Source organism: Mytilinidion resinicola, assembly GCF_010093595.1.
Source record: "Mytilinidion resinicola strain CBS 304.34 unplaced genomic scaffold BDZ99scaffold_8, whole genome shotgun sequence".
In the NCBI taxonomy this organism is placed as follows: domain Eukaryota; kingdom Fungi; phylum Ascomycota; class Dothideomycetes; order Mytilinidiales; family Mytilinidiaceae; genus Mytilinidion; species Mytilinidion resinicola.
This window is the reverse complement of record NW_022985444.1, coordinates 1,143,163-1,170,551: the sequence shown is the minus strand read 5'-3', so window position 1 is coordinate 1,170,551 and position 27,389 is coordinate 1,143,163. Positions and strand designations below refer to the sequence as shown.

At 52.3% G+C, this 27,389-nt stretch overlaps 8 protein-coding genes across 8 annotated transcripts in view; 4 read left to right on the top strand and 4 right to left on the bottom strand.

Moving 5' to 3' along the window:
* BDZ99DRAFT_462266 (uncharacterized protein) overlaps positions 1–570 on the bottom strand; it is a 1,107-nt gene extending 537 nt beyond the window's left edge. Inside the window, exon 1 of the mRNA XM_033719811.1 lies at positions 1–570. This exon is cut by the window's left edge and continues 537 nt beyond it. Within this exon, the coding sequence (XP_033577945.1) occupies positions 1–161 (161 nt within the window). The 5' untranslated portion in view covers positions 162–570.
* A 1,312-nt stretch (positions 571–1,882) lies between these two features.
* BDZ99DRAFT_519647 (uncharacterized protein) lies at positions 1,883–5,458 on the bottom strand (the record flags this gene model as incomplete). The annotated part of the gene is made up of 3 exons (XM_033725435.1): positions 1,883–3,606; positions 3,828–5,169; positions 5,405–5,458. The coding sequence occupies 3 exons, from the start codon at positions 5,456–5,458 to the stop codon at positions 1,883–1,885; spliced, it is 3,120 nt and encodes a 1,039-aa protein (XP_033577944.1).
* A 713-nt stretch (positions 5,459–6,171) lies between these two features.
* On the bottom strand, positions 6,172–10,159 carry BDZ99DRAFT_462265 (tetratricopeptide repeat protein 1). Its single transcript, XM_033719810.1, has 5 exons — positions 9,964–10,159; positions 7,825–9,884; positions 7,641–7,775; positions 6,289–7,589; positions 6,172–6,218 (listed from the first exon to the last, which is right to left on the bottom strand). The coding sequence occupies exons 1-4, from the start codon at positions 10,004–10,006 to the stop codon at positions 6,600–6,602; spliced, it is 3,228 nt and encodes a 1,075-aa protein (XP_033577943.1). The 5' UTR covers positions 10,007–10,159; the 3' UTR covers positions 6,172–6,218; positions 6,289–6,599.
* A 475-nt stretch (positions 10,160–10,634) lies between these two features.
* BDZ99DRAFT_292350 (uncharacterized protein) lies at positions 10,635–14,972 on the top strand. Its single transcript, XM_033714108.1, has 11 exons — positions 10,635–11,108; positions 11,208–11,381; positions 11,432–11,633; positions 11,689–11,857; positions 11,907–12,039; positions 12,087–12,142; positions 12,192–12,620; positions 12,671–13,234; positions 13,287–13,843; positions 13,893–14,123; positions 14,189–14,972. The coding sequence occupies exons 1-11, from the start codon at positions 10,781–10,783 to the stop codon at positions 14,580–14,582; spliced, it is 3,237 nt and encodes a 1,078-aa protein (XP_033577942.1). The 5' UTR covers positions 10,635–10,780; the 3' UTR covers positions 14,583–14,972.
* Positions 14,973–16,669: 1,697 nt separating this feature from the next.
* Positions 16,670–18,447, top strand: BDZ99DRAFT_441652 (transferase). The gene is made up of 4 exons (XM_033717778.1): positions 16,670–16,910; positions 16,967–17,333; positions 17,386–17,891; positions 17,945–18,447. The coding sequence occupies exons 1-4, from the start codon at positions 16,896–16,898 to the stop codon at positions 18,026–18,028; spliced, it is 972 nt and encodes a 323-aa protein (XP_033577941.1). The 5' UTR covers positions 16,670–16,895; the 3' UTR covers positions 18,029–18,447.
* A 1,336-nt stretch (positions 18,448–19,783) lies between these two features.
* Positions 19,784–21,295, top strand: BDZ99DRAFT_462261 (uncharacterized protein). The gene has a single exon (XM_033719809.1). The coding sequence runs from the start codon at positions 19,986–19,988 to the stop codon at positions 20,940–20,942; it is 957 nt and encodes a 318-aa protein (XP_033577940.1). The 5' UTR covers positions 19,784–19,985; the 3' UTR covers positions 20,943–21,295.
* An 811-nt stretch (positions 21,296–22,106) lies between these two features.
* On the top strand, positions 22,107–22,676 carry BDZ99DRAFT_292313 (uncharacterized protein). The gene has a single exon (XM_033714107.1). The coding sequence runs from the start codon at positions 22,271–22,273 to the stop codon at positions 22,556–22,558; it is 288 nt and encodes a 95-aa protein (XP_033577939.1). The 5' UTR covers positions 22,107–22,270; the 3' UTR covers positions 22,559–22,676.
* A 1,771-nt stretch (positions 22,677–24,447) lies between these two features.
* BDZ99DRAFT_441649 (uncharacterized protein) lies at positions 24,448–27,350 on the bottom strand (the record flags this gene model as incomplete). Its single annotated transcript, XM_033717777.1, has 3 exons — positions 24,448–24,847; positions 25,023–25,339; positions 25,404–27,350. The coding sequence occupies 3 exons, from the start codon at positions 27,348–27,350 to the stop codon at positions 24,448–24,450; spliced, it is 2,664 nt and encodes an 887-aa protein (XP_033577938.1).
* Positions 27,351–27,389: the final 39 nt, after the last annotated feature.

Genomic DNA, 27,389 nt, shown 5'->3' with positions numbered 1-27,389 from the left:
TCAACGTCACGCTTCTCCTTGCCATTGGGGCCGCACTCCGGGTAGCAGAACGGAGCACCGCACCAGCTGTGATTGCAGTCGTCGCGGGCTTCGTTGACGGGGTGCGCGGCGGCGAGGCCGATGACCGCGGCGCCGGCGACGAGAAGGGTGGTGAGCTTCATGATTGCTAGTGATAGTGGATTGTAGATGATGGAAGAGTGTTTGGTTTGGTTGAGTTCTGTTGAAGAGTGGTGTAGAGGAAGGAAGTTGTTGGAGGTGAGGTGAGGAGTGGAGGTGGAAGGTAAGGAGGGGAGTTCTTATAGGCCTGAGGGGCAGTGTGACCTGTGACGTCGTTATCTTTCTTCTCACTGACAGATAGGGACGGCGAATCGGTGGCTATCAGACGGGTGAGCAATAAAAAGGGGCCGATAGGAGTGCACACTTGCTTGCCACCGTCAGAGGTGCCTCAGCACACTTTCACGAATCTCAAGTAGATCATTTTGGGCACTCAGTAAACTTGGTAGGCTACGGTCTACCTCGGACAGTGCCATAGAAGTATAAATAAGCTGGCTATGGGTCATCATTCTCGCTACCGTTAGAGTTGCCCCAACACACTTCCAAGAATCCTAAGTACATCATCTTCAACCGCCAATAAGCTTGGTGAGCCACCTTGGACAGTCCTGAGAAGTATACATAGGCTGGTCATGGGTCATCTTTGGGGAAGCGAGATAAGGCTGGGCTAATCTGCGGTATTGGGGCACCAGTTTCTAGTAGCAAGCTATACTAATGGGCTTCAGGCTTTGTGCATAATCTGAAATGAGCACATGACGGAAAGGGGCCTCGAACTATATTCAAGAACTGTATGTTGGTGTAGCTTCTAGTGATGGACTCAGTAAATATCCCGACCATCGTAAAATGCCTCCTTATATCCGTACATTTTCCTGCCATTCTCTAGTACTTCAAGGTATCTCCAGACTTTCAAATCAGCAAGAGGTCCAGCAGTTTGGACAACTGGTAAACTCGCGAGGCCACTCCAAAAAGAACCAGAGAGGCGTACATAGATTAAACCTGTGACGCGCTCCTCCACTGCCAAGAGATGCCAGAAGAGAACCTTGGAGCATTCGCAACTTTGTTTCGCCGTCGCCGAGAACGAGGATTTTCGAGCTATCCGCCGTGTTTGAGTCTTTTCACGGATAGCTCAACAAGCACGCGTCGTAGCTCAGATCTGACACTGGGACGTCACTCGCCTAGCCAGATGGGATTTTTGAAGAGATTTTGGAGAAGCCGCTGGGCCAAGTGGTTAAGTTAGAGGGGGGGTTGCGTACTACACACTTTTTGCGCCCCTCGCGGTTTGCCAAGAGTTGCTAGAAAGGGAGACTCGCAAATTTGTTTTGCCGCCGCCGGGAAGGAGGATTTTCGAGCCGCCCGTCGTCTTTGACCAGGTCTCTGTCAGTATGTTGAGAGGCTTCAATCCGTGTCAGAAAGATGCGTGTACCATATGTAAGCTTTTGTTTGTGTGCTCTACCAACCAACAGACCTAGAGAGATTCTTAAGATATTACATCTTACCTAGAAACCCAGTAAGACTTAAAACCGCATGAAAACACTTTTGCAATCTAGAATCTAGCCAAACAGCATGAACACATATGTTAAGATCCGATCCGTGCGCCCAAAGGGGTAGGTGCTTTCGGAAGATACCTCCCAAACAGCACACCCCTTCTCCTCCACAAAAGAAAACAAAGAAAGACTTGACCTTGTTTCTCGACTCTTCGAGTGGATGTTATTTGACGCGTCGGCATTAGTTTGGTACTGATGAGGGAGGGGAGCAGCCCGACATCCGGTGTCGATTTGAAAGTGAGGGTACCACTCGACAGCGGCCCTGCTCTATTCGTCGCACAGGCAGTCTAGCATACCTGGACCGAGACATGCGAATCCCCCACTCTCTTCCAGCACTTGCTAGTCGTGTTCCGCACATCAGAGAAGTTCAAGTGGGGGAAAAACGGGTCTACAAAGATGACGCCGTCCTTACCAGAGATCCCCCAGTTGCCCTTTTCCACGTCGGATATGAGCGGGCAATCCTTCACCCTGATGGCGACTGCACTCCTAGGGGAGTCGGCTATGGGAGGCAGCTCGTACTCGGGTTCTTTTCTACTAACGTCCCTGTTCTTGGTCAAGCAACTGGCGCCGGTCTCGGGTGCGCTGACGTTGAAGGTGAAGGTCAAGGCGCCGCAGACTTCGTCTAGGTTTTTGAGCTTTTGGTCGCATTCGGAGATACACTCGTTCATGCTTTTTACTTCAGACGACTTCTTGTCTTTTTCGTAGGTGGACACGAAGTCGCGGCCGCAGAGGACGGTGTAGAGGTGGCTTTCCTCGCTCTTGTAGCATTTTCCGTTGGCCTCGGGGCAGGTTAGTGGGGTCTTGTGCGTTTTCAATGAGGTGGCTGACACTCTAGGTTCGGCAGCCACTTTAATGGTAGACGAACTCGTCGATGAGGCACCACGCCGAAAGAGTTTAGTCCTGGTTGGTGCTGACGAAGACAACGAGGTGGCGCCCGAAACGGCTGATTTGGCGATGTCAGGATTAGGGAGGAGGGGAGAGTGGTTAACAGAACAATTTTCGACGGACACGCCACTCCAGACATTGGGGTTTTCAATCGGCGGTGAGAGACTATCCTTCATGCCCTTTAAAATGCAATTGCCCTCATCCCCATTGCCTGGGTGGTACGTGAAGCCCATACAGTTGGCGTCGAGAACACAGTCTTGTACACATTCGCCACTCGTTTGGAAGTCGAATGAGGTAAGGTGTTCACTGCTACTCAACTCAAAGCCACAGGAGACGTTGTAGAATTTGCCATCATCCGTCTGATAACATCCGCCCTTCCCGATGCTAAAGTCTGATTTCCTTGGATTGCAGATATTGTACCAAAGTGGTAGCAAGACAGCACCGTCCGCCGAGCCCTGGTATTTTTTTTCACCCAGTTCATAGGTGTTGTCGGATAGAGAACATTTATTGACCTTCGCACCGCTCCAGACAGCAGTGTCTTGGGTTGGCGGGTTTTGTTTCCACTTGGTGTAGCAGGTGCCATTAGGCCCGGATTTCTGGTCTTTGGCTTGCTTTCCTGGAACGAACGTAAACAATTTACATTCCCTATCTTCGTCGCACTTCGTAAAACATTGGTCCCGGGAGATGTTGTCATATGTCCCATCAACGATGTCACTAGCGGGGAAACCAATGCCGCAGGAGATGACGTAGATCTCGCCATCGTCCGATTCCCAGCATCCGTCGTTGCCGGAGCCGGCCCACGAGTCACTGTCCTCACAAAACCAGTGTTTGGTCAGAGTCTCTCCTGGTTCCGGTGCCTCGGTCTTGGAAACGGTGGGGGAGCTTGTATACTTTTGCCGAACTGACTCGCCATCCCATGCTGTTGTGGTGGTAGCTGTCCAGGGAGTGTAGGGCGGGAGCGACCTGGCGGCAAATTTTTGGGCGGCGCCGTGCTTGTCTATACCGGAGTTATAATTGTGCGGGGGCGGGAACTTGTCCACTTGCCCGGCACTCCAGTCTGTGTTTCCACTGACCCGTGGCTTGTGAACATCTTTGGTATAGTAGCCGCCGGTATCATGGGTGTAGCCTGGGACGTCCGTTAGATCTGTACGATCAACGCTTTCGAGATCACAGTCTAAGAGACACTCGCTGACACTTGTATAGCTGTAAGACTGGTAGTCCCGCCGTACAAGTTTATATTGCAGATAATCACATAGTGATTCCCACTCTTTGCTTGATAGCAAGTGAGGTGGTTCTGGGAGCAGCTGATCTCGGCTTGATTATTTAAAGAAAGGGGGATAGCATTACCGGAGGGGCCTGTGGCTACGGTGGTGCCCCACGCACCGCCTGAAACGTAGGGCGAAGAGGCAGTCGAAGTGCCCCATGCACCGCCTGGACCGTGGGGCGAAGAGGCAGTCGAACCTCTGACTAAAGAGGTAAACAAAGTAGTGGGTGAAGAGGAGGTTAAGGCTCCGGGCGAAGGAGTAGAAGAAGAGCGGTCTGAGGTGGTCGAAGAGGGGGTTAAGCCTCCCGCAGGAGAGGTGGAAGAAGAGCGGTCTAAGGTGGTCTCTAAGGTGGTCGAAGAGGGGGTCGAGGCTCTGGCAGGAGAGGTGGAAGAAAAAACGTTTGAGGTGGTCGAAGAGGTCGAGGCTCCGGCAGGAGAGGTGGAATAAAAGCGACCTGCGGGATGGACCGTTGCACTCGAGGGGTAGGTGTCCAGAGCCGGGCACCTGTCCACTTGCACGGCACTCCAGTGATCTGGTCCACTGGCCTTTCCTTGAACCATTTCCTTGCTATGGCAAGTACCCATCTTAGTGGCACCTGGGACGAACGTAACAGCCTTACAATCCTCGCTTTCGGTATCGTTATCTTGGAGACACTCGTTGAAGGTTTGATAATTGGCTAATTCGAAGTCGTGGCCATATATGTCAACGTTGCAGAGAATAACGTATCTCTGACCACTACCTGTCTGGTAGCACGTGGCGTTATCCTTAGGGCAGCTGATGTTGGTGTTGTCTCCCAGCGGAACAGGAAATGCGTAATTGGGCGAAGACGAGGTAGTGACGGTAGTGGAGGTTGTGGCGGAGTTGATGGTTGTGACGGGAGGATTACCACCCCCAGGACCATCGCCCCCAGGGCCTTCACCGCCAGGACCTCCAGGACCGCCAGGGCCGTGCCCCCCAGGACCACAGCCTGAGCGGCAACTTGGTCCTCCACAACATGGTCCTCCATGTCCTCTATGCGAAGATCCGTTCCCATGTCCTCCATGCCAAGATACGTTGCTATGTCCTTCATGCGAGCACCAGCTCTTATGTCCTCTATGCGAAGTTACGTTCCCATGATTTCCATGCGAAGTTACGTTTAAATGTCCTTCATGCGAGCAGCAGTTCCCAAGTTTTCCATGTGAGGTTTCGTTCACAGGTCCTCCATGCGAACACCCGTTCCTACGCTCCTGGTAATGGGTAGTGGGCGTCCTGGCTTCGGAACAGGTAGACTGGCCATGCTTCTCGTAGCTTGGGGCTGATGTGACACCCCACGCCTGCTGGGCAGCCGGCATGCCTGCGGCGCCGTAGTACCTCTGAGTGTAGGCCTCCGGGGCCGCAGTAGTGGCGGCGCTGGAGAATTGCTTGCTGGCGCTGGCTGGGCCAATCTAGAGTCGATTAGCACTATGCGAGGGAGAAGGAGAGAGTAGAGACTGAAGGAGATCAGCGCAGCGAGCTGGGCTTCTAGCACTATCTGCTGCGAGGGCGAGCAAGTTGTGAACCACCCGCGAGACAATGAGGTTCAAAGGCACCGCCCTTGTGATAATGCAAGACGGCCGTCGAGTCAATCGACAGCAACGTGTCGCGCGTACGCACGCAAAGGTGAAGAAAAGCAAGACTTACCGATGCAGAGATCGCTAGGAGGCTGCTGAGAGCCCACCTCTTTCCGTTCACCATGTTGCAAGAAGGCGCTGTAAGAGATGCAGCAGGCTTCTGGGGAGCTTTTAGGACGCCAAAACGAGTAAAAAGTTCTTGGAGGGACGAAGATCGAGGGGTGCCATTTATGGTGTATGTGGCCAGAATCTCGTTGTTTTAATCCTCTACCAAGCAAATGAAGAATATATGAAGAACTGAATGTGTAAAAGAATGTCCATGAGACTGGTGGTGGACCCTAACGCCATGGAATTGCTCAGGCGAGATGAGTCGTTGCGGGAAGGCTACGTGTACTTGCGTGAAACTCTCTGTTGCCAAAAGTGTATAATGGGCGGTATTTTTGGGTAAGCGCTGGAATTTCCGAGAGCGTTCTAATGAGTGCAGGCAATTATTCTCGTAGGCATGCCTGATAGAACTAGCTAGCAGCGAGACATTCATCAATGACCTCGACAATAAAATTGTTATGCAGCACACTGGAAAGTTATTAGCTCTGTCTTAAACAGCGCTTTTGCTGATAGATGCATCGTCTGTCATTTTGTCGTAATAGCTCAAAGATTGAGTTCTTACCCTCTCGCCCTGACTAACAATAGATTGTTCGTTGCTGGACACTCTCAGCGTGCACCAATGGGTGCTTTTGGCAGGGCCCCACCGGGCGTTGCTGATCCACGGGTGTGTCAAGTCGGGAACATCTCCATTCTGTAAAGGTTGAAGTGGGTACTTGTCAAGAGTATATACGTATGGGCAATTCGAGATCATATTATTTACAGTTTGTTTTACCACTTTCCTGTTTAAAATTGTCAGCCGAGCGGAGTTATTGAGGAAAGGAGGCAGGGAACCGTGGAACTTGATCTCACCACTTTGTCGGAGAAAAACCTCCTTCCACCACGCCTACATCAACGTCAAGTCAAAAATCCCTCAAGTTGTACTCCGAAAGTGAAAATGCCAATAACTAGGTATGCGATAGGCATACTGTGTGAAAACTTTCTCGTATTTGGCGCTCAAAAGTTATCCTACAAATGTAAAGGAGGCTACCTTGATATCGCTTATTCCACCTGTTGGAACAAGATGCCATGCCCCGCCAAATCAAACCATGCCGGTTGCGCCGATGGCTAATGCTCAGAGACAAAGTAAAGAAATGGGCAAACCTGGAGTGCCAGAGAACCAATCATTCTGACTCCGATTCTCCACCAGCATTCCCACCGTTCTCTGCCGGGGCCTCTACCATTTCTTCGTCTTCATCCGACGCTGCACGGCCGGTAGGTTTGGTCACCCCCGCATCCTCGTCCTCATCGTCATCGTCATCAATGATACGGGCTGCCTTTCGGGGTCGAGCAGCAGACTGTTCTTGGTCGGACCCAATGCCGGCTTTCCCAGAACCGCCAGCCACGTCCGCATTGTCCTCGCTGCCGCTGTCGACAATGACTTCGTCAGATTTGAATTTGCTGGCAATCTTGGATTTCCGCTCCAATTTGCGCTTCTTTTGTCGAGGTCGCTCATCCTGGGTATCTGGTGTAGCCGACGTCATGGCGCTCCGCTGTCTAGACCTACGAGCACCAGCGTCGGTGTCACCACCCTCGGTGTCCGAGTCTGAGGCGTCGCCCTTCTTCTTCCTCTTTCCACCTCGCCTGCCTTTGCCTCTCTCACCCTTGCGAACTTCATCCTGCGCAACAAACTCTTGTCGCCTCTTCTCTTCTTCCTTTCGCCTCTCAATGTACTCTCGGTCGCGCTCCTCCATCTTTTGTCGCTGTTCGGCCACCTTGCGTCTCTCCTCAGCCTTCGCTTCCTCTGCCTTGCGCTTCTCTTCCTCTCTCTTCTTCATTTCCGCTTCCCGCACTCCTCGAGCTTGCTTAAGTCGGTCTGCGTTCTTCTGCTCGTACTCTCTCTGTTGCTGGAGAGTACGCTCAATCTGGCGACGCATTGTGTTGCGACCCATATTAGCGCGCTGCTCAATGTCATGTTTAGGGAAAGGCGGATTGGGAGATTGGGCAATAGCGCTGAAAGACTCAATGGCCTGATCTAGACCAGTGGATGCCGCCTCGACTTCTTCGAGCGTTCGTTGCGATTCTTGTAAATTGATGACCAGCTGTGCGATTTGGAACTGGACGAATGCGACGTTGAACTTGAAGTGAACTTGTTCTGGAGCGACTTCGAGGGCCTGAGAGAATTAGTAAGATAGATCTTGTAACAAAGGAATCTTGACTTTTACACGTTGAGAGTATTCCAGTGAAGTCTTCATTGCCTTGATGTTCTTATCGTGTTTTCCACGTAGCAGCCACACGCGACCGAGACAAGCTAGAATCTGAGGATCCCTAGCACGGTCTTTTGACAAAGCAGCTTCATACTATACATTGTTAATACACAGATTACGTTTTGAGAGATCAGTAACTTACGTTTTCGATGGCGCGGGCGTACTGCTTGACTTCGCAATATGTATGTCCAAGGTTGATGAAGACGCTGGCTTCTTTCATCGTCTCTCGGACCTTCGTGAAGATTTGCAGTGCGGTAGCATAGTCCTTCTTGTCTTCGACAAGAGCTATAGCAATACCTTGAGCTGCGTAGGCATTGCGAGGATCGAGTTGCAGAGCTTTGTCGAAGATCTCAACCGCCTTGGAATACATGTTTCGCCGCTTGTCCTTGTCTTGCTCAGTATCTCTCCTCATCTCACGAGCGATCGTCAGATAGACATTGCCCATGCCTGTCAGTGAGTACCGGTCATGCTTGTCGAAGCTTTGCAGAGTATGCTTATAGTGACGTTGCTCCTGATCCTCACCGAAGTTCGGTGTCCGTTTCTTAGCCTTGCTTAGATACCAGCCATAGAGAGCGCGGACCTCGAGATTGGAAGGCTCTTCGCGGTACAGTTTCTGAATCGCTTTCGGGCCTTCGTCGCCCGGGCTTTGCCGTAACGCGATGTATGCAAGTCGAGTGACAGCGTCCGTGTAGTCGCTATGTCGATCAAGTAAGCCTTCGTAGACTTGCTTCGCTTCGTTAGGCATCCCCTCTGCCTCATAGGTTCGCGCTAGGTTATAGCTGATAGTCGTGACAAGCGCGTCGGTATCGATTGACTGGTCCTTGTCGCCTGCTTTGACACAAGCATTCAAAGCGGTTTGGAACAACTCACGAGCACGACCATACTTCTCTGACTGGTAATGGAAGCATCCCATGTTGTTGAGCAGCTGAGGCGGGAGAGACTCGCGCAGGGCAGCGTTATATTCAGCCTCATCGTCAATGCCTTGAGGTTTGTCTTCGTCGGGGATGTCGTCAATCTCCATTTGCTCAACTTGTTCCAGGCATTTCAAACTCTTGTCGGGATGGTCGATTTCGTACAATCTGGCGAGATTGAGAAGGACGGACGAGTCAGCTGACAAATTTTTTTTGGGATCTGCCCAAGCCAAGCGGACAGCTTCAAGATATGTCAGGGCCTTCTTCATCTCATTGGACTTCTCTTCCTTGGACTTTGCTGACTGCGCGGAAAAGACGTCTTCAGCGTAGAGCGTTCCTAGGAGAGTTTGCGCCTCGGGGATCTTAGCCTGCTGTACGATCTTCTCTAGGCGGAACTTTGCGCCATCGTAGTCTTGCATAAGGACCCGAATCTGCGCGGATCCAAACTTGGCGGGAATATAACCACGCTCATCACCCCCGCGAGCCTGATCCGACTTCGAATAATAGTCGTAAGCCTTGGCGATATCGTCATTGGAGTGTTCTTTACGCGCAAGCAAATACCATCCATCACTGGCAATGGCATTCACGTCGGTAAGCTCAATGGCCCTTCGCGCTAGCGATTCAACCTTGTCCATCATTCTCTTCATCATGTAATATCCGCCAAGGGTAGCACATGTTAGCGGAAGTTTGTTATCCATCTTAAACGCCGGAACAGTATATTGGGTTATTGCCTTTCTGTAGGGCTCGGCGAAGTTGGGGTCGGAGGTCGAGTATTGCGAACTGCGATGGAAATTGTACAACCCCAACAAGATGAGCGCAATCTTCGATTTCGGGTTCAGCTCCATAGCTCGTTCCCATGCGCGTTGGGCATCGTCCTTGTGTCCCAATTGCCAGAAACAGCACCCAATTCCAATGCGAGGATCAGGATCGATTACGTCGGGCGCCTTCTCCAGCACGCCTTGGTACAGCTTTAGGGCTTCACCGTATTTACCCAGAGAGTATTGCACCCTAGCTTTGCCCATGAAGGCCATGATGTTCTTGTGGCCGGAGGCTCGAAGCGCGTCTCCGAAGCATTTATCTGCTTGCTTGAGGGTTTCGATGCGCTCAGCACTGATTTGGGAAGCCGATCCAGACTTCGACGACTGAAGAGATGACCTGAGGAGGTATAAGACGCCGCGGGCTAGAAAGAGAGGAGGGTATGAAGGGCTGATCCGAGAGGCGTCGTTCAAGGTACTGGTAGCCGCTTGAATGTAGAAGTCCTTGGTACGCGCTTCAGAGGCAAGTTGATTGTCTAGAGGCAATTAGTAAGTGCTGATTCTAACCTCCAGCAATGGACTGGAGACAGTATTACGCTAGAAGTAGTCGCATACCTGGCTTGATCCTCGGTGCCTCGCGACATTTCAGGAGGTACATCCAGCAGAGCGCGTTCAAGACACTGAGTCGGTCATCCGGCCGTCCTCTTGCCAGCGCCGCCAGCGCCTTCGTCAAGACCTCGACAGCGACATCAACTTTGCGTTGCTTTGCATACCCAAGCGCGACGATCATCCACATGTTCTTTGCCGCGGTCTCGTTTTCTAGGAGTGTGCATAGCTCGGTCGGGTCGTCTTGGATATCATCGTCCAGAGAAATTTCGACTTCGATGGGGCCTTCGTCCTCGGCAACAGCCACAGATATGGCCTTGGGGACATCGGAGAAGCGCATCGGGTGAGAGGAGGGGCCATGGCCGTTGATGCCGTTCGTGATCCCGTTTTGGTAGGTCGCCATGGTGGAGCTGTCGCAGCTGGCGCAGGCAAGGCTGGAGATGGAGTGGTGGTGAGCGAGAGGCAACAATAGCCCCTAAAGGATCGTGAGGCGCTCTCTCATGCCGGAGCGTCTGGCGTGAAGGCGGTGGAATTGAGGTTCAAAGAGAGAAAGAAAGTGAGGTGAAATGCATCGCGACCTCCAAACATGCTGCCAAGCCGGCAGATCGTCGGCCCATTGTGCGGTGTTTGCCTGGTTTGCAGCAGACTCCCGCAACGCGAGTAACATGACCGCAGCTTCAGTACAGCTGTTCAGAAATTAAAGACGATTACCGCGCACCACCGACTGCGATAGCAGAAAACGATTGGAAGCAGGCTACGTAGCTGCGCAATATGAGCTGCCCGGTGCTATCTCTCAGACTTTGCGACAACCGCTGACAGCAACACCATGTCACGACGCCCTCCACACCGGCCTGGCGCCAATGGCTCGGGAGGATACACGAACGGATACTACGATGAGGGCACTGCTAGACAGTACGAGCAGCCAGACAGCGAGGCGCCTCCCCAGAATAGACCCGATCAGAATCGAGACCGACGTGCTGGTGGCTACGGGGGCTTCAACCGTAACCCTTCCCCGGAGGACCCTGCTGTGGCCAGGCCAACCAGCCTGGAGCGGACCCAAGCACATCGAAGGAGCGGGGACAGGCAATGGGGCAATCGCAGTCGGAGCAGGAGTCGTCCAGGCGGTGGCCGTTCGGCTGACCAGCAGATTCAGGGTCAGTGATGCTGCTATCGACAGCCTGTGCTGAGGTCAAGCCCGGACTTCAAGGGCGAACTGCTCTCTGCCTTGATCTAGCGATACTAATAGGTATCAGACGTCCTAGAGTATATAAAACGAGACTGGGAGTTCATGACCGACGACAAATGCGTGCCTGTGCAGATCTCCCTCAAGTTGCTTGACTCCAGCTCCCTTGGTCTTGCTAGCCGATACGACATGTTTCGGGAGACACATCAACGGCTGCAAAGCTCATTGAAGGCAATAGTGAATGGTAATTGAGTTTCCCCTGCGCCCGGATTGGTGGCTAACCAGTCAACTCAGAGCATCATCAGGGCTTCAACAGCTCCATCGGCACATTCCATAAGATTCAGTCGAGCCTGCAGATGTCACAAACTCGCGTTAGAACCCTCAAAGCCTCCCTCATCCAGGCCAAGTCGCACTTGTCGACGACGAAGCCAGAGCTGAAGGACTATGCGACCTCGTCTCAAAATTACGATGGCATGATACAGGTGCTGAACACAATGCACGTCCTCCTTTCCAGACTGAAGACCTTCCGAACGGGCGCTGACAACCCATAGTGAGCAATTACAAGTTGTTCCCGGGAAACTGGAGGCCCGAATATCAGAAAAGCGATTCCTCACAGCCGTAGAGATCTTACAGGATGCTTTAAAAATGATTCGCAAGTCAGAGATGGAGGGCATCGGGGCACTCAGTGACCTACGTATATATCTTAGCAATCAAGAACATGTACGTCTGCTTCTAAGAACGAAGATAAGACTTCACTAACATATAGTAGTCTTTGACCGATATCTTGATTGAAGAGCTGCACAGCCACCTCTACCTCAAATCGCCATACTGTGAAGACCGCTGGAAGGTCTACTCACACAACCAAGCCAAGACGGAATCGGCCAGCGGGGCCCCCATTATTGGTACGGACGCTCTCTAGTACCCTGGTCTAAAGGCTAACATGCTTTAGATTCGCAAGGCCGGTCCCTCTATAACTTTCTCGACGCTTTGGACACCTCTGCGGCAGTTTGTACAATCTCGCCTTCTACCATGAGCGCTAGCTGATGCTCAACAGATGACAGACGATTCATCGCGCAACCCCGAAGCTGATACCTTTCATTATATCCAACTCATAGTAGAAGCGTTGAACAAGATGAATCGCCTTGAAATTGCGATCGACACCATTGAACAACGCTTGCCCGTTGAATTATTCAAGGTCGTAGAGAAATCGAACAACGAAGTCGCACAGCGTCACCCAAGCACACTTCGTGCATATGCGAACAAGGCCCGTGGGAAGGCAGATGTCATCATCGAGAGCGATACGGCCCGAACAACGTTGCTGAATGATCTTCTTTGGACATTATATGCAAGGTTCGAAGCTATCGCAGAGGGCCATCGCGTTGTTCATGATGTTGTAGCTGGAATATCACGCCGCGAAGGATTCCACGATGCCGGTACCTTGACGAGAGGCTTCAAGGAACTGTGGAAGCTTTACCAAAGCGAGGTATGTGTGCCACTCTGACGGGAGAGGCTGTTGCTTACCTGACCAACTAGATGCGCTCTCTTCTGCATGACTATCTCGCAACGGATGGAGATCTTGCCTACCGATCTGGCCAAGGCCAGACTTCTAGTGGCAGTGTTTTTCAGAAGAATCCACGTGATCGGTCAAAGAGGATGTTTAAACTATCCGACATGGACGTCAAGTCGACGGAGCTGGCTACGGAAAGAGATGATCTTGAGTTCATTCTGAAGTCTTCCGTTCCTGGGCTGGTATCTGATTCGAAAAGGCCAGACGGGATCTCTGACGCTAATAACAGTACGATGCATGATGGCAGTGCTACAGGGCACAAATTGCTCGTTGAGCCGAGCGTTTTCAACATGGGAATTCTTCTTCCTCCGTCTCTAGACTTCCTCAATCGCCTGAAGGAAGTTGTCCCACCGAGCTCAGACATAGTCATGAGTACTTTGACATCATTCTTAGATGACTTCCTGGTGAACGTATTCCACCCGCAACTAGATGAGACGCTTGTCGATCTATGCGCACAAACCTTCATCGAGCTAGACGCCTTCCAGCAGGAAGGACATTGGGCACAACACTCAAAGAAGCCGATCTTCCAGGTACCTATCAAAAAACTTTCTCGACACGATGAAACACTACTAAATTCCAAAGGGTGCTATCAAATTCTTCGCGCTGATTACCGCCTTCTGCAAAATGCTGGACAATCTGCCTCATGATCAAGCCTTCAGCCAACTGATCATCACTCAAATGGTCACATATTATGACAAGTGCTGCGGCTGGTACAAAGCCTTGGTCACTAGAAGTCAGGCCAAGGCGCAAACAGGAAGGCGACTCAAGGCGTCCGCATCATTTGCAGAGAATGGAGAACTTTCAGAGATAGTCTCCTCTCTGTTCTCTGTTCCTACCCAGGAACGTCTGGAGAAGGAAATCTCTCTCCTTATTTCTGAGACGGACACAGAACCGCTCGAGGAATACGATCTGATCCTGGATAGGAAAAACATTGCTAGCCTTTGTTTACTACACACCAGCATGAAGTGGCTAGCAAGCAAGGTCGCCCACTTACGACTAATCAGCGACCGAGCCACCGACTCTTCACGGCGAGAGTCTGGCAAACCCAAGCACAATCGACGCTGGACAATGGTCCAGTCAACCGAGCCTCGCTCCGAAGGAGCAGCCGTCTACCTTCCCCTCAATGAAGAAACCGCAACGTACGCAATACCCTATTTTCACTCGAAGCGCAACATTAACTCCTTACAGTGAATTCGACAGCGTCGTGAACTCTTACCAACAGCTCGCCGCAACAGTCCTGCGCTGTCTGCACCTTGAAATCCGCTGCCGCGTCCTACACCAGCTCCGCCTCTCCATCAAAGAAGACTACCTCCTCGAACAAGTCGTCAACGACCCCGACCCCGACATAATCAGTCTGAACGGCGACCTCGTCGTATTCGATGAGGAGGTTTCCAACCACTTGCCCGATACGCAACACCTGTACGCCACTCCCTCCCTTCCCTTCCCTGGTAAAAAGCAAAAAACCCCTAACCACAAACCACTAGCCTCATAACCACCCACCTCGCCACCTTAATGGATACGGCGCTTCTACACCTCTCCTCTCACAACATCAAGCGCATGAACGCCGCCGGCTGCGGCCGCATGCAGCTCAACATCCTAGTCCTCCAGCAAAACCTGAAGAACATCGAGGCTCTCGCCCTCCTACCCCGCTCCGCCGCCTACTTCGACTTCTTCACCGCGGGGCCGGACGCGATCATCAAGCGTGCGAAGGAGACAAACAACGAAGAGCTAGGGTATAGTTACGAGGAACTGAAGGGGCTGGTCGAGCTGTGCTACTCGGAGGCGCTGGGGAGCGAACGGCGCGAGGTGGCGATGCAGGCGAAGCGCGCAGAGGGGGATTGTTTGTTGCAGCTGAGTGAGGTTATGTGGGCGAATTAAAAGCGAGGTGACGACACGGGAACGATTGCGGGGGGGAAGTATCGAGTGGGGATTGTATGCGCGAGATTTGCAGATGGGTGTGTACGAGTAGTGCCGGTGCCGATGATGGTGATTACTTATCAGAAATGTGTGCTACCGAATCCGGGAAACGCATCACAATACTGCCAGCTGTGCCTCCTGACTACCCCACTGTCGCTCCATACGCGCCCTCCCTCCTGCGGCTGGTCTCGTCGGACCACCAGCGCTCGCTGCGAGGAGCTCTCCCATAGGACCCTCGCTACCTAGAAAGAGTGTCAGGATCAGGCGACGTCTCTATCTACCACCACAGCGGGTGCAGTGCTCGTGCGTTGGGGTTTAGTTGCTCTGCACTACCACCTCCGCGGAGAGCGGCGTTCGTCTGACGACTTAGGTGGTGGGTGACGTCTAACGCAGTTACTTGGAGGTCATCTTGCTGATGGAGCGGGACTCTGTCGTAGGTAACATTGCCATGGCATTAGTAGGAGAGGATAAGGGGCGTCTGGCATGGAACAGCCTCATACCAATACCGCAGCAATACTACCTACTACGAAGTGAGAATCGGTGAGGTGGTGGTAAGATTTTGCAGTGCATTCAGGCGCTGGGTAACTATGCTGCAGGCCGAGGGCGCCGAGGGTGCAGGGGCTTGCGATATTGCATGAGAGTGCGTCACAAGAGGCCAGATGCCGCTCGAAGCGTTGCTAGCAGCAGGATATGTCCATTAGACTACGTATGAGAGAGGGAATGGGTAGCGGGTAGATGAATCGTGGAGCGCGGCGCAAGTCAGAGTTTCTAGCCACCAAGACCCTAACACAGAAGAGAAAAGATCTAGCACGTTATTTCTTGAGACTGTAGCAGCGACAGCGTCGATTGACTTGCCTCGTGTGTCTGATGGTGGTGTCTTTCGGTTGCGTGTAAATCTCCGCCAAGACCGCAGCAAACGCAGGATCGTGGCCCGACTACCTGGGTATCCTTATATTTTATGCTATCTTTGAAGTCCTCCAATACTAACCTATAGAGACAGACGTACGGCATTCCACGATCCCATAAAAGATTGCGACTCCATTGTATGGTAGCGCAGTGGTAGTAGGGTGTCCGAACTGTTTTGTCATTTTGTTCTGCGCTTTGGTGGGGGCTCGACTCGCTCTGGGAGTGATTAGTATATTGATACCGTGTCGGGGAATTTTCTCGTATGAGGTGGTCCACTACAAGAGATGACAGCGCATCTGTGTTTCAATAGTAGGTCTGTGTGTCTAATTAGCGGGATATGGGCGTACGAATAACACAAATAAAAGTGTATGTCTGAGCTGGAACACCTTCACCGGCACCAACTCGGCTGGGCGAGGCCTAGACGCCGTGGTATCTTCCAGCGTCAATCAAACCGCGTTAAATATAATATGGCTAGAGCCCCTGGCCAGCGCGCCTACTGGTGGTGTGAAGAGTCTAACGTGGCCCTCCTTGGGTATTCAACCCTGGAATCGGGCTTTCCCACTTGCGGTTGATTTGATTTTGATATTGGCTTGTGAATAGAGGGAGTTGACACTGAAAAGTTCAAGGCCCTTCAACCTGAAGCCGCATATCGTAAGATTTTGGGAATAGCCGCTGAAAGGGGAGCTCGGGCATGAGCTCGACCTTGCCATGCTAGCCAGTGCTAGAGATAGTTCTCGAGGTGCAGGTTTGAAGCTTGATTATCTCTCTAATCGGATTGATGACGGCTATGGGGCTTCCTAAGGTTGTATTCACATTCTTGCAATGTCCTCGTGGACCTGCGGAGGTGTTCCGATGGAAGAAATGCCGATGAGAACAGAGAGATAATTTTGCAGCGCCGTTGCAAATTGTGTGTTTTCCTGTGGTCTTGACAGCAATGACCCAACGTTGGAGGTCTCGCGGACTTTGGATCGGTCCGTCATCACGTTAGTCAGTCCTTGGCAGGATTAACTAGGGCGCCAGCCCCTGCAGCTTTGGATTAATAAGGCTGTCGCCTCTCCATTCAAATCCGATCCGCGTCTCCCCACCCTCTATATGTCAGGCATGATTCCGCGAGGCGAATACCAGAGTGCAATTCGGGCCCCCGAGCGGTGGATCGCATTAGGAATGCGCCGCGGACACTAACGAGTAATCAGGAATGGCGCTGCTGCCGTGTTTCGATTGTTTTGTAATCATGAAGCGGGGACCTTTGTCCATGATATCGCCGCACACATGTCGTATTGCGCATGGAAGACCTATAAAGACTGACCCTGCGATCTTCGTGGACTACTAACACAGGAACAAAGGAGGTCAGACCGACGAATCAGAGCAATGACGGTACACTCAGTATGCCAAAGTCCTCTATATGTCTATTCTATTACACATGCTTATTGATATTCCAGACCAGCAGCCCCAGACGATCCGCAAACGGCGACACCGCTCACCACCGCCCTGCAATCACCTTTCGACATACTATTCCTTCCGAGCAATTCCCGGCAGAAAGGGACCGATATGTCCTTTATTTTCATTATGGATGTCCATGGGCACAAAGAGCTTTGATAGTTCGCGCGCTGAAGGGACTGGATAACATCATCGGCCTGGTTGAGCTGGACGGCAAAGATCCAGTGAGGGGCTGGGAGTTCACAGGAGTACGAGGCCCAGATAGAGATCCATATTATGGAGTCAAGTATCTGCGGGACCTCTATCTCAGAGCCGAACCGCACTACAACGGGAGAATCACAGTTCCAGTACTTTGGGATCTCAAAAATGGTCAGCCATCTTTTGCCAGTTTGCATGCTCGATTGGCTGACAGTGATATAAGAAACGATTGTGAACAACGAGAGCAGTGACATCATAAGCTTTCTATACTACGCCTTCGACGAATTCCTGCCTCTCCAAGACCGCGAGAGCAACAAACAAGACGGAGGATTTCGGCCGCCACACCTGATCAAGGAGATTGATGCCTTCAACAACTGGGTGTTTGACACGGTCAACAACGGAGTCTACCGGATCGGCTTTGCTACTTCGCAGCAGGTGTATGACGAAAATGTCTGGAAACTGTTCAATGCCCTTGACCGGCTGGAAGTGTACCTCGGAGAGCCCGGGCATTCGCCATATTTGTTTGGTGAGCATATCACGGAACCCGACATCCGTCTCTTCACGTCAATTGTTCGCTTCGATTGTGCATACTACACAATCTTCAAGTGTAACGTCAAAATGATCCGCCAAGATTACCCAAATCTGCACGCTTGGTTAAGACGACTGTATTGGGACGAGAGTGATAGGACAAAGGGAGGTGCCTTCAAGAATACGACAAAGTTTGATATCGTAAGTTCCTGAGTCTTTGCTTGTTACAAAATGTTTGGGCTAATCCCGCTCAGATCAAGGGTGGATACACCAGGGCTTTTGGGGGCCCGCATGCGATTGTTCCCGCCGGGCCTTTGCCTTATATTATGCCTCTATGAGTTTTCCGTGTTCTCCTGGCATCAGGATCATTTTCTATCAAGATTCGGTCTAATTTCATCGCTGTCAGCGTCTGTTACTACTCCTCAACTTCGATTCCCATATATTGATTCGTTAGCATGCTCGCGATTGTCCTTCATCTTCCTTAGCTCACGTTTCTTTCTTAATCATTCTGCGGCATGGGCTCCTCGGGTAGGGACTCCCTTGTTTTAGTCAGATATGGTTTGGAGCGGTCGGTCCCGGTACTCTTTCGACTTTTTCAAATATAGTTGGAATTGTTATCTTTTCACCTATATATCCCTTCTGTCCAATGACATTCTTTTCCGGATATTGCAATTGCAGTGGCTTCGTCCTTAGGTTGTGTTCCTTGCCCCTCGGTTAGTCCGCAAATTAACATCAACCATGGCACGTAAGCGTCACGAGAACCATGTGCCATGGAAACCCATTAAATACCGTTCCCCGGCATGTTTTGAGCCTGAACTACTATTGCTTAGCATGCACTAATTAACAAACCACCACCACCACCACTACCTCTGGTGATCTATATTCTTATCACATATTTTATGTAAACGGCATACATTGTACCATATGTCACTCCCACCGTTCAGCATCTATTGGAAATCTAAGATCGAGAACCGGAGGTCTGTCAACTGGTTACTTGGCACCGTTGATCATATCAATTCACGTTACCTCGACAACTTTCATGGGGCCAGGGAGGCCCTGCAGCAGCCTGTTGACTACAACAGCATCGAATACGTGACTGCGCGTCCTTTGAAATCGCACCACTACCTAGCGCAGGCCGCTGTCATTGCCAAATCGGAATGCGAGATACCCCCATGGATTCTGCCATGTCTCTATGACACTCTGAAAATTCGGCGGAAACTCACCACGCGTTGGCAAAACGCCGAGATTCACATAGAATCAGTCCGACGAGCAACGGAAAAACATGTCTATTTTAACAATGTCTTGGCGGATACAATACGGATTCTCGAAGCTCGAGCTCCTGTACCAATAGTGGAATCACAGATTCCGGTCCTGGCGTTTGATGGTGCACAAGACAATTACACTGAAACCAACGGGGAGCTCGGGTCACTGGAAGATCCAGTAAGCGATCGCATTCTCGACATTTCTTACGCTGAGTACTCAGCCGCGCATTCCTACGATACACCCGGAAGTGGGGAAAACAACACGGATGACTCTCTGCTCGCACTTTCTGACTTTTTCGGTCTCCTTGAGGAACTTAGGAGCCGTCTTCAAAAAGTTTGGGTGGGCTATCGGGATGGCAGGACTAGCCTCATGAATGCTTCCATGACAACAAATACCGCCTTTGAGCTCGTCCAATTCGAGGAATCCGTACTCGCAGCAACTTTTCCTCGGTTGTCAAATTACACCGAGATTGCTAAATATTTTTCTCTAAACTTGCCGGACTTCGAAGCCTCGGTCGACACAAAAGGTGAACAAGAGGCAGATTTGCTACCTTTTGGAGATGTTTTTCGAATATTACGGCAGTCTACCTACACGACAAACATCAAGGGTAGCGCTGATGATTCCAGAAGCTGGCAATGGAGTAAACTGTGGCAGAGATTTCACGGACTTGGAAATGATGGTCAACGAAAGAGCCATTCCCTACGTGATGGCCATTCGTGCCTACTGGAGCTCCTGCAGGAACTATGGCTTTTCCAAATCTCACCAGATATACAGAATCAGAAGATCTGGCACTCGGATAATCTCACCAGGGGCATCTTAGACATGTTCAAGACCAAACTAATTCCCTCTTGGCTGGTGTTTGCTTGTCGCATCCACATGGATATTAGCACTACACTTGGACTACAAGCTACTTGGTTTCAACGGGATCTAACGCCACTTGAAAAAGAATTACAAGACTCACTGGAAGGATTTCTGAAGACTTTCAAAGGACATAGGCCCACCGCACGTCAAGCCATAGACCGCGTTCCAGAAATGCCACCTGAGATGTTACAACTCTTTCTAAAAGAACCGTTGAGTCTCGCTCGTCTCGTGAACAGGATCCTGCGCAGCGAATGCTACAGCACCACCGCTGTCAAGGCACGCCTCGGACTTAGCCCAACTCCTGGACCGCATTTACTCCGAATCCATCCTCTCATCTGCGGCCAGATGGCCTTTGAATTCTCCAGCAGAATCCATGACCTCGGGATCAAGCTCATGAATGGGACCTGGGACCTCGTCCCACTCGCACACCTCTACAACGCAGGGCGCCTTTCAGGCCTTATCACCACCCCATGGGCGGATATGGAAACCCTCATCTCCATCCACGGCCGAGCCTTCCTCCTCCTACCCGATACCAACGACCCCGAGAAATTCCACCGCCTAGTCAGGATCGCGCATGGAGAGAAACTGCTCGCATATGCCAGGGACTCACGAACAGATCGCGTACAGCGCGATCCAACCCGCAAACGGCTAATAAAGCCTGCTCCGCTGATGGAGCTGCTCATGCAAGCCTCCCACAACCGTGACGATAAGAAGTGCCTCCCCTTCGCCTCCCTGCACCAAATCATCAGCCACGTACTCCCACTCCAACCCGCCAACGCATCTAGTCAGGCATCACCAAGCCCAACGGATATCCTTACGCTCCTCCACACCCGCATCGCAGCCGAAGAACCCCATCTTCATTTCTCGTACCTCAATCTCTTCACGCGCCTCGCTTCTGTGCCGATTGAGGCACTCGGACCTAATGGGCTTGGTCTGGATGTCTTAGGAGGATTCTGGGGCCTCGAGGTGTGTAAAAGTCAGCGGTGGGCACCGCTGGTGATTTCGGTTCTCAAGGCGAATTATTCGGCGGCGTCCGGAGGGGTGGCGGCGCCTTTCGAGCAGTATCGTCTAGCGCTGAGGAGATTGGTGAGGATGCTGATGGAGGCGGTTGTGGAGGGAGGCTTTTGACATATGGAAGACCTGCTCGCCGGGGTCCTGACAGCGGTGTCGAGCGAGCAAAGGTGGATTTCGAGCGGTGAGATATCCATGTCCGGATATGATATAAATGTCAAAGCCGTTGGAATTGAGATACCTTTTGATACACAAAAGACGTGCCAGCTGGAGCCCTCCTTACGGTGGTATCAAGCGAGCAAAAGTGGAGCCCGAGCAGTGAGATATTTGTGTCGTCTTTATGAACCAGTATTGTAGAGATATGAAGGACTCAGAAAATCGAGACCCTGACCGTTCCGTGATATGGATCGTCGCTTTGGTGGACGCCGCGGTCTTTAGATCTTACATTTTGCACGACAACGTGACTGGAGCAGGATAGCTCAACTCACGTTTCGTGCGCCCCTATTCCAATACTAACGTGCTTTTCTTCTCAGCTTGATCCCCGTGACTGCTGACTCAATAGTATCTTTCCCGCCTCTTCGCCTATAAATGTCCCTCTATTCTTGGCCTTTCCAAGTCCTCAGCGACGAGCTATGGAGGTTTGGATCAAGCACGGCACGGTATCTTCTGCCGTGGCTTGCTTTTGAGCAAAATATGGATCCTCCACGCTCATGGAATGTTTGACTGCTGGGTCAAATGAGGAGAAGTTGGCGGTGATGGAGAAGGGCTGGTGCCTGCCGATTAAAAGAGGAGCCTGACCGAAGAGCGATGGGCAGAGTGGGGTTGAGAGTTCAACTAGACACGAGGTGGGCCGCAATGGATTGGAAACTAATGATGCTTTTACTAGTGCACCTCGTCATCGCCGCATCTTGCTGCCCAGCACCACGAAGCCAGGGTTTCAGTCATAATTGGCGATAGTTTGCGAGGGAGCGAGCGTGAGGCGAGTGTTAGTGGTCGTTATCATCAAAATGTGATAACAACAAGGCCCCGGACAAACACTGACTGTCATGGCACGACATTGCTTGATGTTTTTGATCCCAACACTCCTAAATCGCCACATAGTTGCTTCGCGTAAATAAGCACAAACACTCACGCACCGCCATGCGCTTTGTTGGCTTCATGTCTTACACCCCCTAGCCATCATCAGTCTTTACCCCTAGTCCTACTAAAGAGATGTATGTTCAGGGTTTTATAGTTAGACAATAAGTAGAAATGTGTATACACGTGCTATACATGTGTACTATAGAGGAAGCACGTGCAGTTGGCCGACATCTATATAAAGATACGGTTCCTCGAGGTTAGACCCTGAAATTCGGCATGCCGAAAAACAAACGGCATCCATCCCCGGCCCCAAATACCTACGACCACGACTCCATAGCCACCACTGTTCAAGCGTCCGCTACCATATGCACCGTCATCGGCCACGCCCGCCTGCACCCCACTCCGTACCTTTTCAACCTCTTCCCCCCTCCGCAGCTTCAGTACTCTCTAGTCTACCACATCAAACACCATCAGTTCACCTCACGGCCTGCGCCCCATTTCAATCTCATCCAAGTGTCATTCCCGCTATAATTACACATTCCCAGCGCCTCCACGACTCCCAATCTCATTCAAATACAAAACAACCAAACCAAACCAAACCAAACCAACCCATCCCATCCACCTCTCCACATGATCCCAAATATACACAATAGCCACCCCCAGCGTACACTTCATAGAGATGCGTTTTGCTTCGACATGGACATCGAAATCATCAGACATCGACAAGCTCAGAAGAAGAAAATTCGAAAAATGATTTGATACAAAAAAATCTGAAAAAGTGGTTGAGAAGGGTAAATCCAGCCCCTGCCTGACAAGAAACCCACCATATGCCTCCTCCAACACCATCCTCCTCCCCCCTAAACAAATCCCACCCTTTCAAAAAGATCACTTTATCTCCCCTCCCTCCCAGGTAGCCCCCTCGTCCAATCCATCGCCCCTCCCTGCCCCGCAGCGCCCTGACCACGGCGATACAACTCTTCCCGTCTCAGGTTCTCCTCTCGGAGTCGCCCGACCTGCTCCTCTCGCATGCGCTGCTCGTCCCGACGCGCAATCTCGTCCCGCCTGGCCATTTCTTCCCGCTCGCGCTCTCGATCTCGATACCTCGCTTGCTCGTCTGCGTGCCGCCCGAGGATGACGTGGTTATGATCAACAACCAGCCCGTGAGAAAGGGAGTGCGAGTGCCCATGCTGCTGCTGCTGCTGCTGCTGCTGCTGGTGATGAAGCGGATGATGCGCATGCCCCAGCGGCGTAGACGTCCGTGGCGGTTGCGGAGGCGGGACGTACCCCTGCCCCCCGCGCATCTCAGGGCCGGGCGTGTGCTGGGAGTGGCCAAAGCGCGGATCGGTCGGCGGCGGCGGGCCGCCTCGAAGCTGCTGTTCCCTTTGCAAGCCCTCACGCTCCATGTGCTCGAGCTCCTGCATCCGCTCACTCTCTTGCATCCGCTGCATGCGCTCATTCTCCTGCATCCGCTGCATCTCGCGCGCCCTGTTCTGGCGTTCGCGGCTGTGCTCGTCCATGATGCTGCGGAGCTGAGCGTGCGGGTGCGCGTCCGAGGGCGTCTGGGGGTTCGAGTAGCTGAGGCCCGCGTTGTGGTGCTGTGCTCTTTGCGCCTCCTCCTGGCGGGCTTGGAGCTCGCGCTGTTGCTGCTGTTGGAGTTGAGAAGTGAGCAAGTGCGGGCTGGGGCGCATGCCGCTGGGTCCTTGAGGTTGAGGGGTGGAGCCTGGAGGGTCGATTTGGCCGTACGGGTTTGGTGCCAGGATCTGAGCGGCGGCGGCACCAACGCCAGCTTGGGCAGCTTGGAGGGGTGTCTGATGTCGGGATTGCGGAGGGGGGATGTGAGTGAAGCTGGAGGTGTGGGAATGAGGTGAGTGTGTGAATGCAGGAGGGGGGGACGGGACGTGGCGTCCGGTGTTGTGTTGTCCAAAGGCTTGCGCACGATGGTTCGGGAAGTGGCGGGAGTCGCTTATGATGCTAGGCTGGGGGTGAGCGGGGTGTGGAGAGCTGGTTTGGGGCGTGGTTTGCCCTTGGGTGTGCGGGGGCTGGAATTCTTGACGAGGGGGCCAGCTTTGTCGCGGACGCGTGCTAGCGGCGGGATCGCGACCAGTAAGATCCACAATTTGAGGCCTGCTAGGAGGTTGAGGCTGTGATTGTGGCTGGCCATATTGAATCCGAGAAAAGGGTGGTTGGCTTGCAGCACTGTCGCCAAAAGCTTCTCTGCGTGGCGGTTGAGAAACCGGCGGAGGCGGCGCAATAGGGTGATTCTGCAGCGGCGTTGGCGTATGTGACGAACTACCTTGGTCACTCAGCTTCTTGCGTGGGCGAGGTTCCTCGGGTTCTGAAGGTTCGGGATTCAAGATGGACAGCAAATTTGACTTTCGGGGCTCCTGCGCTGGTCGAGGAACAGGCGGTGCAGGTTGGCTCGGAGGTAATTGTGGTGGCATGGAGTACGGGCGAGGTTCTTCCTTAGGCGGAGGAGTTGGGACCGATTGTCTGGATGGCATATGATGAGCCATGGAGTTGGTAGCAGAGTTAGGAGCGTCAATCAGATGCTGCATAATAGAAGGCGGCTGCTGCTGCTGTTGGGGTGGATACATGGGATTTGGCTGTAGGGACAGCGCGCGACTCTCAGGAGACCCATGTCCAGCATGATCTGATCGCAATTGGGACATGATCTGCGCTGTGGAAGTAGCATGCGCCTGGTATTGGCGCTGTTGTGCGATTTCCTGAGAGATCCTTCGGGAATGCTGCTGTTGCTGGTAGCGAGATTGATGTTCGCGTTCCTGTTGGCTCTCAAACCTAGATTGCATCTCCCGGTCCTGAGGATGGATCGATTGCCGATATGTCGATTCCTGACTGGACTGGTGCCTATGCAGGTGGTCTTGCACATGCGGTATGGAACGTGTGGGTTGCGATATGGACGAGGATTGCGACTGAGGACGAGCCTCAGCACGGGTGTCAGAAAAGTAACCTGCGCGTGGGCCTGACAGGCTTGGCCTTTGGGGCTGATGCTGGGCATGGTGGTGATGGTGCTGTTGGTGCGCTTGGGCGGGCTGTGGCTGTGGTTGAGGTGGGTGGGCAATATGCGGAGCTGCTTCACTAGGTGGCGACTGGGCTGACTGTTTGGTATGCACGGGAGCAGCTTGGGCGATGGCCGGGTACCTCGTCGAGGCAGGGAACATGGGAGGCGAAGTCTGCGCTGGGATAGCAGGCTGTAACACGGGCGAGTTGATCAGGTCCACAACATCCGGCGTAGGCGCAATGGTTCGAGGCACGGTAGTCTGAGGTTGGTCATATCGCCTTTTCACAGCTGGAGTTGGAGTGGGTGGTGGACCAAGGTCCTCACCGGCCAGTTTTCGTTGGTCCGCTTCCTGGGCCGCTTGCAACAGTTCGGGTGCATTACCTTGCTCGACTAATCTTTGGTATTGATTTTTCACCTTGATACAGTTAGGATGAAATTTGGAGAGTTGAGGTATACAGGACAGGAAACACTCTTCTCACCATCGTGTGCGTCTTCGTGCCCATATGATTGGCGATGGCAACGAAATCAGTACCAAAGTGCGCGACATTCCTTTTGAAGTCCGTTTGCTCCATCACAGACCAATAACTAGATGGCCCACCTCTCGAGTGGGCTGTTTGAATCCTTGGTCTATCGTTCAAAATACCGCTCGGCCCGGTTCGAGCAAGCATTTCCTCCTGGTAGGCCAGGTGATCGTCCATCCCTGGACCAGGCTGTATGCTAGAAAGCATTCGTGACTCTTCAATCGACCGCTCTCTACCATATGCATCCTCTGTCTTCACCCCCAGAAGCTTTTCTTTCCTCTCCGGCTTGACCGGGGAGCCAGCAGCTGCAGCGGCCAGAGGGTGATTCTTGACTTTTCTCCCGCCTTTCTCCTTCGCCACCTTCTGCCGCTTCCCTGCCTTCTCGCCCGTTGCATCGCCATTATCTTGCCGTCCTGCGCCTCGAGCTCTCGCTGGTGTTGGCGCTGGCGTTACTCCATCCACTTCACTCTCCGCGCCAAACGTCGGAGCTGCTGCTCTCCGGGGACGACCGCTGTCCGTGGTCATGTTGAGGTGGGACTGGGAGGATTTGTCAACTAAGTCGTCTGTAAAAAGATCTGGCCTCTCGGTATTTGCAGCAGACGCGCGACCGCGACCTGCGCCTCCACCTCCTCGCGGCTTTCTGCCTTTTCGATATTTTCGCCTACCCTTGTACTCTTTCGACCATTTCGTTGTGTAATAATGATTGATACACTCTTTATAATCCCGTGCCTTCCCTGTTTTCTGGGTAAGAATCTCTGCCAGCTTGCCCCATTTCTTCAGGTACATATCATGGTAGCTCTCGACTAAAATCCGGTGCTCCTCGTCGGTGAAGTCGTCCGGTTGAGGGTCGTAATGGAAGACGTTTATGCCTTGGCCTGGTTGTCGTTGCCAGTTCGTATTGGTGAACTTCCGTCGCTGCACTTCGTACAGACTGTACTGATCCCATATGGCAGCCTCTCGCTCGGGGTCAGGTGCAGACTTCTTAGCGTCACGCTCTTTTCGAGCCTGAGCTTCCTCAGCGTCTTTCATGGATTCTTTCAGTGCCAATTGAAGATCATATTCGCTGTTGAACCTGTGACCTCGCCGGATGGGCTGTTCTAGAAGATTTGCCACGGTGTTAGCAGCGGTGGCATCAGGCGTTGTGGCCTTTAGGGTAGGCTCAATGGACTGGTCTCTGGCCTCACTCTCCCGCTCCTTTGCATCGTCTAGCTCTTGTACTCGAAATCTCCACTCCTTGTATGCACGTGCATATTCGTCTTCCGCTGTCTCCTGGTTCTGGATCTCAGTTTCTTCAAACTCCTGCAGCACATCTTGAACAGCTTGCGCAACATCCTCCGTCGGTGCAAACTGATCTAGATCAAGCTCAGAGACTGGAGTTGGAGGACCTTCACCTTCAGGCAGGTAGGGCAGAGTATTGATGTCTGGAGTGTAATCTGGATCAAGCGAATACGAGCGCTGCGGGCGTAGTAACCTGGAATCTGGAACGGGTATCTCTCTTGAGTCTTCGATTACTTCTGAATTGTCGGCATCGACCATATGGTCGGCTTTCGGAGTAATTGGTTCTTGCTGGGCCGGGCCAGAAAGCTCCACAGGTGGTTCGGGCGAGGCCATCTCCACTTCAGTGGTTTGCGGACCACTGATAGACAGCCGTTCGATTGGAATGCTTGCAACAGCAGACAAGAGAGATATCTCCTCCAACAGCGAGACTGCCCTATACTCCAATACGCTGAGGTCGATCAACTTCGCTTCCAACTGTGCCTTCTCTTTGTTGAATTTCGCTTGCGACTCTGCAAAATCGGCTTCATCAAGATCAATCTCGTTCTCGGACTCTTCTGCCATAGGGTCGGGCACAGAAGAAGTCGCGGAGACCGGCGGCCGATCAGTATACGGAGAGGCGTCGGTCATAGAAACATCAGATAGTCGTCTTGTTTCTAGTTGTTGAAC

Bases quoted from the DNA above. Each gene is read 5' to 3' on its own strand.
- BDZ99DRAFT_462265 (XM_033719810.1), bottom strand. From the start codon at position 10,006: ATGTACCTCCTGAAATGTCGCGAGGCACCGAGGATCAAGCCAG. The intron at 7,776-7,824 runs GTAAGTTACTGA...AACAATGTATAG, and splicing joins ACGCCCGCGCCATCGAAAAC to TATGAAGCTGCTTTGTCAAA. The intron at 7,590-7,640 runs GTAAAAGTCAAG...TAATTCTCTCAG, and splicing joins CACTGGAATACTCTCAACGT to GCCCTCGAAGTCGCTCCAGA.
- BDZ99DRAFT_292350 (XM_033714108.1), top strand. From the start codon at position 10,781: ATGTCACGACGCCCTCCACACCGGCCTGGCGCCAATGGCTCGGGAGGA. The intron at 11,634-11,688 runs GCACGTCCTCCT...GACAACCCATAG, and splicing joins ATACAGGTGCTGAACACAAT to TGAGCAATTACAAGTTGTTC. The intron at 14,124-14,188 runs GTACGCCACTCC...ACAAACCACTAG, and splicing joins TTGCCCGATACGCAACACCT to CCTCATAACCACCCACCTCG.
- BDZ99DRAFT_441652 (XM_033717778.1), top strand. The intron at 17,334-17,385 runs GTCAGCCATCTT...CAGTGATATAAG, and splicing joins ACTTTGGGATCTCAAAAATG to AAACGATTGTGAACAACGAG. The intron at 17,892-17,944 runs GTAAGTTCCTGA...AATCCCGCTCAG, and splicing joins ATACGACAAAGTTTGATATC to ATCAAGGGTGGATACACCAG.
- BDZ99DRAFT_462261 (XM_033719809.1), top strand. From the start codon at position 19,986: ATGCCACCTGAGATGTTACAACTCTTTCTAAAAGAACCGTTGAGTCTC.
- BDZ99DRAFT_292313 (XM_033714107.1), top strand. From the start codon at position 22,271: ATGCACCGTCATCGGCCACGCCCGCCTGCACCCCACTCCGTACCTTTT.